Below are 15,149 nucleotides of genomic sequence, written 5' to 3'. Positions count from 1 at the left end.
TTGAAGGACAGTTCAGTGCCGGGTAGAAAAGACGACGTCGAAATGCAGAAGGTCGAGGTATGGGGCAGCTAACTGGGTGTGGCACGGCCCAGCGACGTGCTATACCGTCTCAAGGTCGCCGGTCGGGTGTTTCCCAAGGCTCCAGATTTACGCCTCGCGCATTGCCGAGCATCCCCAATCAGGTACGACGATGAGAAAGACAAAGCATGACACCGGCGTCCGAGGCGGCGGCATAGGCTCGGGCAAAGCTGCGAGACCTGCTGCACGGCCTAATTTGTGGGATACCGGACGACGTGCAGCATGGTCAACCGCGGCGACAGGGCCCTGATAGGCTGCGCCGCCAGATTGGGCCTCGAACATGCGGCCAAGGAGATGTCTATCCTCATCCCATCTACTCGCAACAACGTCGCACTGAGCCCCTTGACCACCGCAAAACTCGCTGCATCACATCACTCAGCGGGGCAAAAGTCTGTCGTCCGGTGCGCCCAATTTGGCCATATAGCCGCGGCACATCGCAGCTGAGCAAGGCGCCACCCGTCCAACCGCTCAACACCACGCCAAACCACGATATCATCGCTTACGCTTCCCGTAGCCCGCCAAGTCTTCCACACAACTGTCTCTCTGTGCTCCACTCCTTCCACCCCCAACACTGAACTATCCCTTTTATCTCGTAGTAGCACAATGGTGCTGGAAACCCCACTACTGCGTGTAAGCCGGCCCGTCGCCGCCTGCTCGCGATGCCGGGCGGCCAAAGTCAAGTGCGATGGAAAGTTGCCCGCCTGCACCGCATGTGAAAAGTCGAATCGGGCCTCGGAATGCTCAAGTACAAACGATCAGTTTGCTAGAGGCAAGGAAAGGAGTTATGTCGCTACCTTGGAGTCACGGGTTGAACGGTTGGAGAAGAAGATCCAGGAGGCAAGAGCGAGGCGCAAGTCGTCCGGTGTCAACATGTTAGACATGTCGGAGAACTCAACCCCACGTAGAGCGTCGGTGGACACGCTTAAGCCAAGCAGACCCATTAGCAAGCGAGCTGCACGTCGGAAGGAAGCCTCGGAGATTGACGATCTGGTATCCGACTTTGGCCTATTGTGAGTGCCACTGTCCGCCTTGCCATCTCTTGCTGACTTTCCAGGGCCGTCAATGCAACGGCCAGAGACTTTTATGGCTTCACCACAGAGATGTCGTACGCCCGACTGATCAGGTCGGCGAGTACAAAGGAGCCACTACCCACAGGCTTGGTCAAGGCTTTGCCCCCAAAATATGCTGCCACGCCACTGATCCAGCATTACCTGAATAACATCTTTACCCTCTGGCCTGTTTTTGAGGAGGCAACCCTCTACTCCTCGGTGGATGCCATTTACCAACAAGGTGACACTGCAACCCCCTGGGATCGCTGGAGCGTACGCATGGTGTTGGCTATTGCATGTCTCTCACAGTCCGATTCGAGGGGAGACACACATTACTCGGATGCTGTCGGCCACATGAATGCTGCATTGGAAAATGCTGAACATGTACTCCATCCAGGATACGTCTCTAGTATCCAAGCTCTCATACTGTGGGCCATCTACGCTACCATGGACCCTCATCACTTTGATAGCTGGACACTTGTTGGTGCAGCTTCAAGGGCGATGGTTGACCTGGGTATCCACCAAGATCCTTCCAAGAATGTGGCTGTTCCGCGTGCCAAGCTGGAAATCAGGCGGAGAGTATATTGGTGTTTATACTCACTAGACAGGTAAAGCCAAGTCCAGCCAAACTTTGACCGTTTATTGACATGATGCAGGTCAACATCCCTCGTCCAGACTCGTGCGTTTTCCTTCTCAGACGAGGCAGCAAACGTTGCTTTCCCATTCAACAGCGGGCCCGTCACTTCTCCAAACTATTCTTCACCCCAGCAGGTTTTCCAACAATCTTTTGATACCGCAGTTGACCTATTCAAAATCCGCGAGATCCAATCTGAATGGTACATGGATCTGTTCCAGTCCGGACGTGAACCCTGGCAAGAGCCGTACCAATACATCTGGAAGCAGTACGCAAGGATGTCCGAATGGTTCCAAGACATGCCACAAAGCACACTCCCGTCTGTCAGAGCCTTTTTCGAGCTCGAGTTGTTATACAGCTATGTGTACATTCTATCACCAAGCCCACGAATACCCCACATTCACGAATACGCGCAACGTCTCATCTTCGAACACTGCATCGCATATGCCGCCAACTTGCTGGAAATCTTGGAGAAGCCCTCCAACACGGTCAAACCACCAGTAACCTTCTACGACGCAATGCGCGCATACATGACCGGCCGCCAATTCGTCGACGTCCTATCCCGCAACATGGACCTCATCCTCGACCCCCCGACCTCCCATACCACCCACTCCTCTAACCGCCGCGGTAGAATCCGAAGATCCCCTCGCTCCTCCCACACAAATCAGCCCACCCCCCTTCCCCTCCCCACCCATCGAAGACGGCCAAATGCTGCCTCTAGACCCCACCAGGCGCGCCATCAACGCGCTAAACGACTACACAACCGTCCTCTCAAAATTCGGCCTCCGCTTCGGCTTCACACACTGGCGCGACCGTTTCCAACGCGAATCCTCATCCCTCTCCGCTCAACTACACCAGCGCTGCCAAATATCCCCTCACACCTCGCCACCCCCACAACAAGGTCCCAATTCAACATACTCCTCCCCCCAATGGGTCCTTCAAATGCCTCCTCCAGCCATCTCCCCACAAGCTCCTCATCTAATGTACCAACCCACCACTCCACCCTCGTTATTCCAACCTCAATCTAGCCCCTTTGCGGCATCCATGTCGTACGATACTAGCCCTGGTCGGCAAACCACTAATTGGGCGACACCCAGTCCACAGCCGCAGCCATTGCCAGAGTTACCGCAGCCGAGTGGTGGACAGACGAGACGCGCGTTGGTGTATGGACCGGGTTTGCCGTCGGCGAGGGGGGCATAGTCCTGCGGGTTCGATGGTGGATGGAGGGGGCTGGGGGGACCAGCAACAGCAACAAGGGCAGAGTCAGGGTCAGGATGCGAATGGAAATGGAAACGGGTATTTTCAGATGCCGAGTTTACAGCACCAGCATAGTGATGGTGGAGGGTGGGGAAATCAGGGCGGTGGCGGGACAGGGCAGAATGGTTGGGGTTGAGTGGTGTGATGGGAGATGTGAGGGAGAGGGATAGAAAGATACCACGGATTGATGCATGGAATGAGATGAAATGAATGTATAACGACCGAATCACGGCTTGTCATCTCGCTCACCCTTTGGATGAGGCAGTGTATATCAAATGACCAAACACAGAGAAACGAAACCGAGCAATGTGATATGATTAATATTTCCAGAGTGATATAAATCCCCTTTCTCTGTTATTATATTAAGATACGCGAATGCAGCCCATCCCGTATCTCCACTCACAAAAGAACAACGCCGTTCCATATCCTTATCCATACCGATAACCCACGGAGACCCAACTCTCTTCTTCACAACTATCCCACTGCTTCTCTCCCTTTTTGGTCTATCTATCCTTCATACCTGTATCAAGGATTCGCAAGCGCCAAACACGCATCAACCGCCAAGCCAACCCTATCACACAATCATCGTCAGCAATGTTCACTTCCCATCCAACTCACACGCATCTCCAACGCACAGATAAAAAGGAAACGGACTCAACATACCTCCCCTCCTTCTCCCTAACAACATCATCAATAACATCCCTATCCAACTGAGGAAACATGCCCGTAAGCGTCTCCACCACAACTCTATGTTCCTTGCGCTGAATCCGTCTTGCCTCCTCTGCTTCGACAGATGCTTGGCGGGCGGCTGCATCTGAGGCGTCTTCGTGGCTGCGTCTGTTCTTTTCTTTTTCGCTGGGTTGGCCGGGGAACATGTCTGACGAGGGTGACAGCGCCGACGCGGAAGTTGGTTTAGGCGTGGAGGAGGATGTGGTGGGTGCGGACGCGGGATGAGTATCGGTGTCGGAAAAGATACGACCGATTGTGCTGAGGGGCCGTTGGATGGTACGTAGGAGACCTGCTACGGCTGCGTTTTCTTCCTCTGGCTGCTGCTGTCGTTGTTCTTGGTTGTCGTCGTCTGTCCTGTTCTTTTCTTTGAGACTAGTGGAGCGGCGGGGGCCTGCTGTTTCCGCTTCCATGGAGTTTCTTTGTGTAAGTTCGGGACGCAGCGGGGTGGTTTTCTCAGAGAGATGGTGGTAGTGGGGTGAGGGGGACGCGCTTGTGGGTTGGGTTTGTGGGGGTTGAGCAGGGTGGAGTTTGAAGATTCTGCTTCTTCTGCTTCTTCTGCTGCGTGACGTTCTGCAATGGCGGACACGGCTGCTTCGACGTTCCTTTCGAATTCTTCATCCGTGACGGTTAGAGAAGTTTTGTCTAGTCCTTCAATGAATTGCACGGCGCCCATAAGGGAAGAGATGTAGTAGCCTGCTTCGCCGCCGAGCTTATCTTGGTTCCGGAATCGCAGTATGTACTGAACATTGGAGACGAGGTGGTCCGGGTTTGCTTGAAGGACGGTGTAAATGAGCAGAGGGACAAAGGCATCGGCGGACTGGTCAGAACTTGACGTTCGTAGGAAGCCAAAGATGACTTTACAGCAGTTTAAGATGCAGATGATCTTGTCTCTTGGGGCGCGGTAGCTCTTGATCTTCAATAGCTCTTGTTGCGCCAGATGCAGGAATTTCTTTCCTTTCTCACCCACCGGCTTGATGTCTAGATGCTCTTCACTCACCCATTTGTATATGCGAACCTTTTGCGCTAAGACCTCGTCTCGCTCCACATCTTCTTGGTGCTGACCTCTCCGACCTGGTCCCACTGGGTCTTGTCTTCGTCGGCCCTTGCGTGGCGACAATGGCTCTGGCGGTGGAATGGCAGGCGAAAAGGTCTGGTTGTACAGTCGGTTCATGACAAGCTTCTCCATACCTTCTCGTGCGTTATCAAATTCTGCATCCGACACGGTCCGCCACACTTCACATTGGGCCATCTTTTTGCTGATAAACTCCAGAAAGTCGCCTATGATCTTGACTTGCTCGTGAACCATCCATTGCTTCTTTCCGAATTCAAGCAGGAACGACCGCAAAAACTTGGCGACCGGATCTGCCGTTCGATGACGTAGCTGCTCCAGAAATCGATGAAAGTCAAAGGGTAGATCCGGCTCGGGCTCCGGTACTGGCTGGGCTGGCTTGTATTTAGAGGCGTGGGCGCTTGGCGACGTCGGTTCTGCGAAGGAGGTGTCGGTGCCGACCCGGCGTAAGGACGAAGTACGAGGTGGTGGTGATTGAAGTGGGCTTTTCGGAGCTGTATCGTCGGTTGGGGTAGGAAGAGGTTTGTCGACCGGTACCAGACTCGACCGTCGCGGGGGATAGGGCGTTGTTGGGGAATCGAGCATGGGGCTCGCGAGTTCTAACCGGGGAGACATGATCTCTTCCTCGCCTGGCCCCTCGTTATCCTGGAACTGGTCTATGATGTTCTGTATCTCCGACTGCGAGTTATCTACAGCATCTCCAGTGCCGTCATTGTTGTTGGCAGTATATTCCTCGGCCGCACCGTCTTCTGAATTCCTCCCACTCGATCGCCCCTGTGACATGGGGGATGTGGCACGACTCGGCACATTGCTGGCTGTGAGGTACTTGTCGTCTTTGGGGGGCGGCGGTGGGGGCGATGGTGATTGCATGGGCGCCTTGCCTGCCGCTTTCTCGCTGGGCTCAGGCGGGGGTGTAGATCGACCCAAGGCGAGGTTCTCTGTTGCCGTGGTAAGCTGCTCTACAAGTTCCGCAGACGGCAGCTTCGCGACTTCTTCACGTTCCGTACTGTTTGCAGTCGCGTCTAGCTGCTGGGCCGAGTCGTGCGCCTCCTCTGTCGCGGCCTTCATATCGTGGGGCACTGCCCTCTCCTCATTTACCTCGTGTTCGACATCACGTACCCCAGCTTGGGCCTCGAGGGGCCGCCCCTCTTCTGCCGTGGTATTCGCATCATCTGCGTCTGCTTTGGGTTCCACGTCTGGCGCCGCTATAGGCTCCTTCTCTGCGGTGATGTCTACATGCTTCTTCTCGGCTACATGGTCTAGCTGCTTTTCCCGAGTGACGTCGTCGGCTGCATTGTGTTGCGGAGTTGCGTTCGGGGGAGACATAGACCGACTGGCACTGGACAATATGAGAGGCTGTGCGATGATCGATCAAGCGTCCATGGGTATTTGCTCAAACTCAAAAACAGTTCTAGGGAGTGTGAATAGCAGTCAAGCGTCTTAAACGTCCGTGTCTGCTGCGCCTGACTTTGGGAGTTGTCCCATGGTTCCCCCGGCTTCCAGGAGCCGAGTCTCCGACCAGCCAGCCCCGCTTAGCGCCCCTTCCTGACCGGCAAGCTTGCAGGCCGTGGTCGCTGAACACAAAAACTCTATCGCGACTGCATCACCTGCATCATGTGCGGCATCTTCTTCGCCCTGAGTCGGGCAGCACATGTGACCCCCGACACTAGCACGCGGGTATTGCTCCAGAACAGAGGACCGGACAGCACAGGCCAGCATCAAATTCTCATCCAGTCCAAAGGGGCTCCCGTCTACGCGACCTTCTTGTCGACTGTGCTTGCTTTACGTGGCAGTCAAGTCATTGAGCAGCCTCTGAAAGATGAAGCAACCGGGTCTGTTCTTTGCTGGAACGGAGAAGCCTGGTCCATAGCTGGCGACATAGTCAAAGGCAATGACTCCCAGCTCGTGTTTAGTAAGCTGCAAGAAGCATGCGTCGATGCAAGCGCGTCATCTGTGCGGAACGTGGTCGAGCTGCTATCCTCAATTCGAGGTCCCTATGCTCTAGTCTTCTATGACGCGCTCAACCAACGTATCTACTATGGCCGCGACTGCTTAGGGAGGCGATCGCTGCTTCGCAAGGCTACTACAGACGGCACGGTAGTCTTGTCCAGTGTCTGCGACAATGCTTCTGGTGAGGCATGGGATGAGATTGAGGCTGATGGCATATATTTCATGGACCTCAAGAATGTAGACACGACATTACCGTCTTTCCCTTACACGCACATACCACACCGTCGTTTGGATCAGGACGAAGGCCCTGGCCTTTCTTTCGTAGGTAAGTCATTGGCCCCAAGAGTTTTGCTAACCGCTATAGACTCTGCCTTTCCCTGCCATGAACCGTAGTATCTCCACTCAAGCCTCGCTGGACCTCTCTATAGTAGAGCGATTGAGAGCTTCACTAGAAAGGTCGTTGCAACTTCGTACACAGCATGTGCGAGAGGCGGTACCCAACAGCGAGGCCCGGGTGGCCATTCTCTTTTCAGGTGGTCTTGATTGCACCATTCTTGCACGCATGTGCGACGACTTGCTGCCGCCAAGTGAACCCGTCGATCTTCTCAATGTTGCCTTTGAGAACCCTCGTATCCACTCCAATCTTGAGCCCGGCACGAGTCCTTACGAACTCTGCCCGGATCGTATTACCGGGCGTTCATCGCATGTGGAATTGATTCAAGTATGCCCGGGTCGTGATTGGCGATTTGTGGAGGTCAACGTGCCCTATGTCGAAACTCAAGCACAGCGAAAGACCGTGCTCGCATTGATGCACCCTCACAACACTGAGATGGATCTTTCCATATCTTACGCACTCTATTTCGCTTCACGCGGAGTGGGTCTTGCACGCACGTCGCATGACACTACGGCGCAACCATACACTACCACGGCACATGTGCTTTTGTCCGGGCTTGGTGCTGATGAGCTATTCGGTGGGTATCAGCGACACGCTTTAGCGTTTGCTCGACGCGAATATGCCGGTCTGATGGAAGAACTGGAGCTTGATTTCAGCCGGCTAGGAAAGCGAAACCTTGGTCGGGATGATCGGGTCATCAGCGACAGCGGTAGGGAAGTACGCTTTCCGTATCTTGACGAAGACTTCATCGCACTGGTACTCTGTCTTCCAGTAACGGCCAAGTGTGACTTTGGCCTAGCGCAAGTCACCGACAGCCAAGACCCGGTTCAGCTTCTTGAGCCTGGAAAGCGAGCCTTGAGGTTACTGGTCTGGCAACTGGGAATGAAGCGTGTCGCCGCGGAAAAGAAGCGCGCGATACAATTTGGTGCACGTACTGCCAAGATGGAGACGGGCAAAACGAAGGGCACGCATGTGCTGAGTTGAGGTAAGTCGCCCTGCTTCTTTCTTCTCTTCCCTATGGCAATGATTACAAAACGAGCAAGCGATGGAGACACCAGTGCGTTCCTCGGGCTTGCGTTGTTCTAGTAATAGACAGTGTGAGCCTACAAGCACGTGGAGTCGTTGACATTGTTATTGAAAGGCAAGTCTGAGCCTTACAGACATTATAGAATTACTTGTTTCGTTACTTAATGCATCTGCTGACACTTCCCAAGTAGAATAACGTTGTACAGATAAAAAGAAGTCGACATTGACCGCCACTTCAATTTTAACATGCTTGATATGAACCCACTATACCCTACTAATCTCACCTGCTCACACATCATCGTTTCGGATCATCACATGCGACGTGACGATATGTCTGACTTTCAACGTACTTATTTACAATTCTATTGACCCTTGAAGTTCTAAGAATCGCTGTGAGCTTATAATATCGTGGTCTAAAGTAAGTGGTTTAGTTCAACCATGGTACACCAGTACATGCTCACGGGAACTAAACTGCTGCCTGGCGATAGGTAGCTCACCTGCTCTTCAATCACGCCGCTTTATCATACCCAAGTGTCGAGGACACCTACAAACCCACAAGGATACCATACGTCCACTTAACCCCCCATCCGGAATATCTTAGGAACCTACTCGCACCCCGACCACGCCCAAGTCCCAACCCATGGCCTCCATGTCCTGCACTTCCAGCACCTGCACTACCTTTCTTCTCAGACAGCTTGATATCGACGTTCGTTGCTGGAGCGGCTGCGTTTGCAGTACTGGTCATGAAAGAGCCCGACAACAGGGTTGTATGGAAAATACTGCGTATGCTGTGTTTCGTGGTATCGCTCGTATGGTGAGTGTTCTTTTCCGTCTCTTCGCAATTGGATCTCAACGCCAGAATAGACCAACGATTGAACCAATAATGAGGGTCCTTATGTTTGGTTGGGTCACTCCTCTGCGTTCTTGTGTTCGGCCACGAAGCGGCGTGCTTTGGCCCGGCCGTAGAATACGAAGATTCACTCGTTGTAGGAAGTTCGGTTGGGGCGAGCGATGTACGCGTTGTGGTGGTTATGGACCATGGCGTGCTTGCTGAGGCAGGCAGTGTAGGCGTGGAGTTTGTGGGTACGGCGAGGGGCGTGCAAGTGCAGAGGAAGAGGAGGGATAGGGATATGGAGAGGAATGTTATTGTATGCATTACTTCTAATTTCTTTTTGTTTTCCTGTGGGAGGTAGGTGAGGAGACGGATTCTTTTGTGTGTGTGCGAAGTCGGATATCTCCTCAATAGTACCACGGTACCTATCCTTGGCGTACCAACTACTACTACTACTGAGTCTGTTTCCAGCCCGAACTGATTTCAAAATGGGCATGCAGGCTATCCATTTGGGACTGTGTTGAGGTAATGAGAAACTCAGGTTGCAGTGGAGCAGTACCAGGCTGCCTCGCTCGCTACCATGAAGCTCCGTACCAAACTGAAGAACCATTGATTACATGGTTTTGACCAGAGCTCTTCTGATGTCTTGCGCTTGAATGGCAGTAAGAAAGCCATTCTACTCGATAGATGCTGTCGTGGTGATGAAGGTTTGCTGTTATATACAAGCTTGATATGTGAAGCCATGACTACCTAGGTATGCATTCCAGACATAATGGTAGTAATATCCTTACCCTTCATGCCCCGCAACTACCATCCCCCCTCTCATTCCGCTCCTAAAATCACAAGCTGTGTAAACTAACAACACTCTTCTCCACCCCTTCACATGCCAAAGACCCCCCTTCCGCCCTCCACCCCATTGAGCCAATCTTGTAATTGGGGAAGTTGGCGGCTGCCGAGGCAAGTGGCGAATCAGCATCCGCCACAGAACATTCCAGCCACATTTGCACCGCCACAACGCCACAATGACGCACGCACGCTTCCAGGTTATATAGGCCTTTGCTGCTGCTGCCATCATCTATCTCCTATCATCTAACACGAGTGCGGTTCTACAAATACCAAAGATCAAAGTCAAACAACCACTCCACCTTTCAAAGCATATCCACAATCCATCAAACCAACCCATCCATCGACGGACTTTTATCCACCAAACCAAAACAACACCAACTCAACATCACTATGCCCGTACCCATGCCTTCAAACTCTTCCTCGGAGAAATCCGAATCCACTACTCAACAGCAATCGTCAGCTGCAGCCCAGGCAATTCAGGATGTAGGGCGTGCGGCGAATGAGGCGTTGGCGCAGGCTGGAATCGCTGGTAATGGGCAGCCGGGACAGCAGGGACAGGGGGAGAAGAGTGAGGCGGAGAAGGAGGCGGAGAGGAGGTATGAGGAGGCTATTGAGGAGGAGTATGCTAAGAGGGAGGGTGGTGCTTAGATGGATGGAGATGGAAAGGAGACAAGGGGATCGAGGAGGACGGAGGGAGGAGAGGAAGGGTAAGGAGGGATGGGGGATGGTAAATATGGGATGATATGGGCGACCAGAAATGAGATAGTAATTTTACTAGTTTTACATAGAGATATGACTATCTGGTGTATATCATCCTCAAGCAATCCTTAGGCTAAAATTGTCCTCAATGACATCGAGAATAAAGGACCAAGCATGTTGCCAATTCAACGAACACCGCCCTCTACCCTCATCCAAATACCCCCTCTTCACAAACCCTCAAGCGCCTTTGCCATCAACTCCCTCCCTCTCTCGTCCATTCTCACCTCCCCCGCCAACCTCCTCCCCTCCTCACTCATCTTCCCCCACGTCTTCCGCAAAATCCCCACAATCTTCTCCTCATCATGCTCCTTCTCAAACGCCTCAAACTGATCATCTAGAAAAACCAAACAAGCCACATCCTCCAACACCATCGTCTCCTCATTCACCTTCAACCCCTCCTTCCGTATCAACGCCCCCACCGTCGCCGCGTCTTCGGAGCTGAAGCCGGATTCCAGACATATGGCTTCGACGAGCGAGGCTTGTCGCGTCTTGAGGAACGAGCGCCAGGCGTGATAGCCCGGACGTGTCATTGGGTAGGAGGATCGGGGTACTTCCCAGCGGCGGAAGTGTTGGGCCCGGATTGCAAGGCGCAAGGGCTCCGAGGCGGTGGGGCAGCGTTTGGTGAGGTACGAGGTGCATTTTTGGGCGTAGTGGAGTTCGTAAGGGATTTCAGCGCCGTCTATCGTGACTTTATTGGGGTCGAAGGCGTGGGCTGCGTCGATGGCGGCCAGGGCTTTGGTGTAGGGTGTGCTCATTGTCGCAATTTTTGCAAAAATAATTGTTTGGTATGTGGTAGTCGTGACAGCGTCTGGGCTATGGCGGCTGTAGATTTTCCAGGCGCTTGTTTTGCGCTTGCAGGGAGTCGTGGTAAGACATGTCGGAGCGTGTGATTTGTTGATGGGGTGTTGCGCTGATAGCGCGGCTAAGTACCGTAGATGCCCCGCGGTTGGAGTGGGGTAGTTGCCCGCTTTGGAGGTGTGGCTGTTATGTGCCTGCAAAAACATATTTTAAACAGTTAATAACGATGGACGCGTTAACATTTCTACTAACTCCCGCAACACAATGGTAGTGAAGAGTTTTCTTAGGATTGGAGACCTGATTACTAAACTTATTCGACTTCAGGAGCTACATCGAGATATTCCATCGCTGTCTATTCTCCTCCCTTCGCACTTACGTGAGCTGTCGCTGTTCAGCTTAGTGCAACGTCACATTCGTCCCTCGAACACTCTTGTAAGTGGCAGCATCTAGCCTGCTCAGGTGATTTTACAAAGCGAGCATGAGGAAAGCCTTGTGCCTGCTCGCTGGAACCAATCACTTTTTCACCTCCTCCTTGAACGGTCACACCATCTTTCGTTTGACTTTTTCGACCCTCTCAACAGTTTGATTCGGAACAATTGCCTGAATTTTATCGAGCAAAGCCTGCAATTGCGCAATTGACTCTTCGTTCGGGGCTGCATTCAAGGCGTGAAGCGTGACAGATTACTTTCCATCCGAAATGAGGTTAAACTTCGTCTGGTCTTTGTATGCCTACTCTATCTCGTATATTGCAACCAACATTACCTCAATAAATCTTCGTATAAAGCAACTGTTCATGTACCATGAAGAGAGCTGTACTCTTTAGTGATCTCCTCTAGCATATTTCTATATTCTACTCCCGGGCTCTATTCTCACCGAAATAAAAGTCATCTCAATTGACGTGTTTTCGGCATGCAATTCTGGAAACTCTTTATCTATAATATGTACTTCCCGGAGGTACTCGTGGATCTTTGCAGGCCCGGGAAGCGCAGTTACCGACGCAACGATGCCGATGGCTCCAGTCATGGCCGGCATTCTGCAACGTGTTTTAGAGTGGTGGAGAGTGTGTCGCTCAATACATTGTGTTGTTATCCTTGACTATTCCGTTGTCAGCTGACCTTTAGCTGTGACTAACATATCCGTGGAAGACAATTCAATATGCATAGAGCTTTTGATACGTGGCTAAACATGTGAAAACTGTTAAAGCCGAGATCTTGTATATGCTAGTTCTTTCATTAATTAATTAAGACGCCTGACATATGCAAAGAAAATTCAGAACTGCGAGTAGCCAAGTTGCTACGAAGGATTATATTAATGTTTTTGATTATGCATGTTCCTGAATCGTGCCGTCGTGTGAACTTGCTTTTGTGTAGAGGCTAAACGCTCAACCGGTAGCAACCTCCGTTGCTAAGCCTCATGTGAGCCCTGACAGGTGGAAGTACTTAGCCCTGTGATTAAAAGGAACTCCTTTGATAACATGGTTGAAGGCTGTGGATCACAGATTTCTCTTGGCAGGAACGGCCTAGACGTGGGAGAAACCTTTTCGCCATGTGCTTGTGGGTCGCCTCTAAATCTGTGTGCTACTTCCATATAATTACATGAAAAATTCACAAGAGCCTTTCACGACTCGCTCAAATAGCAGCAAACAGCAATACTTCAGGATGATCGTTTGGTTTTACCCGCGAAGAGCTGTGTGGCCATGTCAAACAGTTGCGCAACCACGGGTGGCTGACGGCTGTACGGACCAAGGGCCCACCTTATAGGAATGAAACAGGAAACAGCAGTCCCCATTCGGATAGTGGGTCCTTGTAATAACTACGCATTCCGTACAGGGCGTCGTGGGGCCGTGTCAATCTTCTTTCACAAAACAGCGATATTAGCATCCATGCCACTTCAGCCTTGAGCTGACTAGTGCCTGGTTTCAGTGTTTAAGTCGCAATGCTCGGCACGCCGCCACGCAGGGCACTGTCTGTGCGCGCAATGCGTCAGCAACGCATAATCGCGCCACCTACCGGTAGCTTGGAACCCACGATGCGGGTTTGCCGGGTATCTGCTACGCTAGACCCCCCCCTTCCCCCGCACGTCATCGGTTGATGGGCCGGGAATGGTTGAAGAAACCTGATTTTTGCGTAGGCCTATCCTGGCTAGGTGTCCTTAGGTCGAGCACATTATAAAAAGAAGGCCCGAATTTAAGACGTAAAGGTAAATGTGATCCGTGTTATCTTCACTCCCTGCCTATCGCGTGTCGAATGAAGCCTTGGCTCAACTGGATCTCAACCTTGGTTCTCAACTCCACGATTCAATCAACCCTGCCATTCAACGATGCTGGACGCAAGCTTTTCGTTTTTCCCTGAAAGCCGAAACACCTTCCCGGCAATCTTCCAGCGAAAAACTGCTGTAGTACAACGCACGCTCAATCTCCAAACCTGCCCCCAAAGTCGTCGTCTCAGCTAATTTCTATTAGTTGGGCAAATTCGAATAGAGGGGGTCTGGAGAGTGCTCACCTGCTAGAATAGCTTGCTTAGCTAGCCCAATTGCTGGTGCAGAAAAGGAAGCAATAGTCCGTGCCGTTCTTGTTGCCACCTCTAACACATCTTCTTCGCTCGACACGACTCGATTCACAACGCCGAGACGTTCCATCTCAGCTGCCGAGGTGGTTGCACCAGTTAATATAAGTTCCATTGCCTAGTCAGTCAGTACAGAGAAAACTCCACCAAACTAAAAATACACAGAACAAGGCTGCTTCATATCTGGATCGGGCACACACCTTCTGCTTCCCCACTGTTTTGGTGAGCCTAGACGAGATCAGTGCCTATACTAAGAAGACGAAACACATTCTCTTACCTCTGTGTCCCTCCGGCTCCGGGTATCGTACCCAAAGTAATCTCTGGAAAGCCAAACTGGGCGTCCGCCGATGCGAAGATCATGTCACACTGCACGGATAACATTAGCTCCCGTCTAAAAAATGCAATTTCTTGGAAGGTGGCGGCTATAAACGCCAAGCCCGCGGGAGATTGGCTGGACCTGTGGACTCATCTTACCATAAGTGCGAGCTCAAAACCACCACCAAGCTAGGATGGGATGTCAACAGGTTGCTATGTAGCGAATTGCATAGCAATCTTACTGCAAACCCTCTTACTGCAGCCAGGACGGGCTTTCGAAAGCTTGAAAATGCGTCGTTCAGATCCTTGAGCCAGCCTAACCGGGTCCTAACCGATGGAGTAAGTAACGCGTCTTCGGCCCTGAACTGAGCTTAGATGTGCTTACGCCTCAGCTGTTGTAAGAGTGGCAAGCTCATTCAAGTCTGCCCCAGCTGATTGGTCTGTCAACACTTGTAGCTCTCCCAGCGATCGATGTTCACATACCACTAAACGGTCCAGAGCTGGTCAAGATCACGGCGAATACTATTGGATCATGGTCGAATTGGCGCAGAGCTGTTACGAGTTCATCTATCAAAGCTTGTGATAGTGCATTCCTCTTCCTTGGCCTGTTCAGTTCCAGAATGGCGATTCCCTCGTTTTTGATGGAGATGCCCACGCTCGGCAGTTCGACAGTCTGTAGGCTCATGGTTCCTAGCTCGTCGAGTCGCTGATACAGGTTGTCAGTCCAAGTTTGGCATAAACGTGCGCATGTCCTAATATATACCTAGGTAGTTGAAAATCTTGTTATAGGCTATGTGCGTTATTTTTCTGCTTTCAACTTGTCTACTTGTGACTCTATAAGCGCACTAA

At 51.9% G+C, this 15,149-nt stretch overlaps 6 protein-coding genes across 6 annotated transcripts; 3 read left to right on the top strand and 3 right to left on the bottom strand.

The window, feature by feature from the left end:
• Window positions 1-681: 681 nt before the first annotated feature.
• Window positions 682-3,093, top strand: PtrM4_067520 (Zn(II)2Cys6 cluster transcripitional activator; the record flags this gene model as incomplete). The annotated part of the gene is made up of 4 exons (XM_066105780.1): window positions 682-1,088; window positions 1,133-1,735; window positions 1,784-2,388; window positions 3,089-3,093. 4 exons carry the CDS (start codon window positions 682-684, stop codon window positions 3,091-3,093), a joined length of 1,620 nt encoding a protein of 539 aa, XP_065964407.1.
• Window positions 3,094-3,543: 450 nt separating this feature from the next.
• PtrM4_067510 (CUE multi-domain protein) lies at window positions 3,544-4,157 on the bottom strand (the record flags this gene model as incomplete). The annotated part of the gene is made up of 2 exons (XM_001933442.2): window positions 3,544-3,589; window positions 3,682-4,157. The coding sequence occupies 2 exons, from the start codon at window positions 4,155-4,157 to the stop codon at window positions 3,544-3,546; spliced, it is 522 nt and encodes a 173-aa protein (XP_001933477.2).
• A 2,273-nt stretch (window positions 4,158-6,430) lies between these two features.
• PtrM4_067500 (AsnB, Asparagine synthase (glutamine-hydrolyzing)) lies at window positions 6,431-8,144 on the top strand (the record flags this gene model as incomplete). Its single annotated transcript, XM_001933441.1, has 2 exons — window positions 6,431-7,087; window positions 7,131-8,144. 2 exons carry the CDS (start codon window positions 6,431-6,433, stop codon window positions 8,142-8,144), a joined length of 1,671 nt encoding a protein of 556 aa, XP_001933476.1.
• A 2,110-nt stretch (window positions 8,145-10,254) lies between these two features.
• Window positions 10,255-10,575, top strand: PtrM4_067490 (TT-ORF1 multi-domain protein; the record flags this gene model as incomplete). The annotated part of the gene is made up of 2 exons (XM_066105779.1): window positions 10,255-10,504; window positions 10,571-10,575. The coding sequence occupies 2 exons, from the start codon at window positions 10,255-10,257 to the stop codon at window positions 10,573-10,575; spliced, it is 255 nt and encodes an 84-aa protein (XP_065964406.1).
• A 215-nt stretch (window positions 10,576-10,790) lies between these two features.
• On the bottom strand, window positions 10,791-11,378 carry PtrM4_067480 (DUF4202 multi-domain protein; the record flags this gene model as incomplete). The annotated part of the gene is made up of 2 exons (XM_066105778.1): window positions 10,791-10,808; window positions 10,911-11,378. The coding sequence occupies 2 exons, from the start codon at window positions 11,376-11,378 to the stop codon at window positions 10,791-10,793; spliced, it is 486 nt and encodes a 161-aa protein (XP_065964405.1).
• A 2,356-nt stretch (window positions 11,379-13,734) lies between these two features.
• PtrM4_067470 (CaiD, Enoyl-CoA hydratase-carnithine racemase) lies at window positions 13,735-14,985 on the bottom strand (the record flags this gene model as incomplete). The annotated part of the gene is made up of 8 exons (XM_001933438.1): window positions 13,735-13,868; window positions 13,923-14,103; window positions 14,186-14,213; window positions 14,263-14,351; window positions 14,460-14,489; window positions 14,543-14,627; window positions 14,686-14,731; window positions 14,784-14,985. 8 exons carry the CDS (start codon window positions 14,983-14,985, stop codon window positions 13,735-13,737), a joined length of 795 nt encoding a protein of 264 aa, XP_001933473.1.
• Between the last annotated feature and the right edge of the window lie 164 nt (window positions 14,986-15,149).

The sequence above is a fragment of the Pyrenophora tritici-repentis genome, chromosome 2, assembly GCF_003171515.1.
Source record: "Pyrenophora tritici-repentis strain M4 chromosome 2, whole genome shotgun sequence".
Classification (NCBI taxonomy): Eukaryota; Fungi; Ascomycota; class Dothideomycetes; order Pleosporales; family Pleosporaceae; genus Pyrenophora; species Pyrenophora tritici-repentis.
Note: the sequence above shows the minus strand (reverse complement) of the source record. Positions and strands in the feature narration are given on the sequence as shown.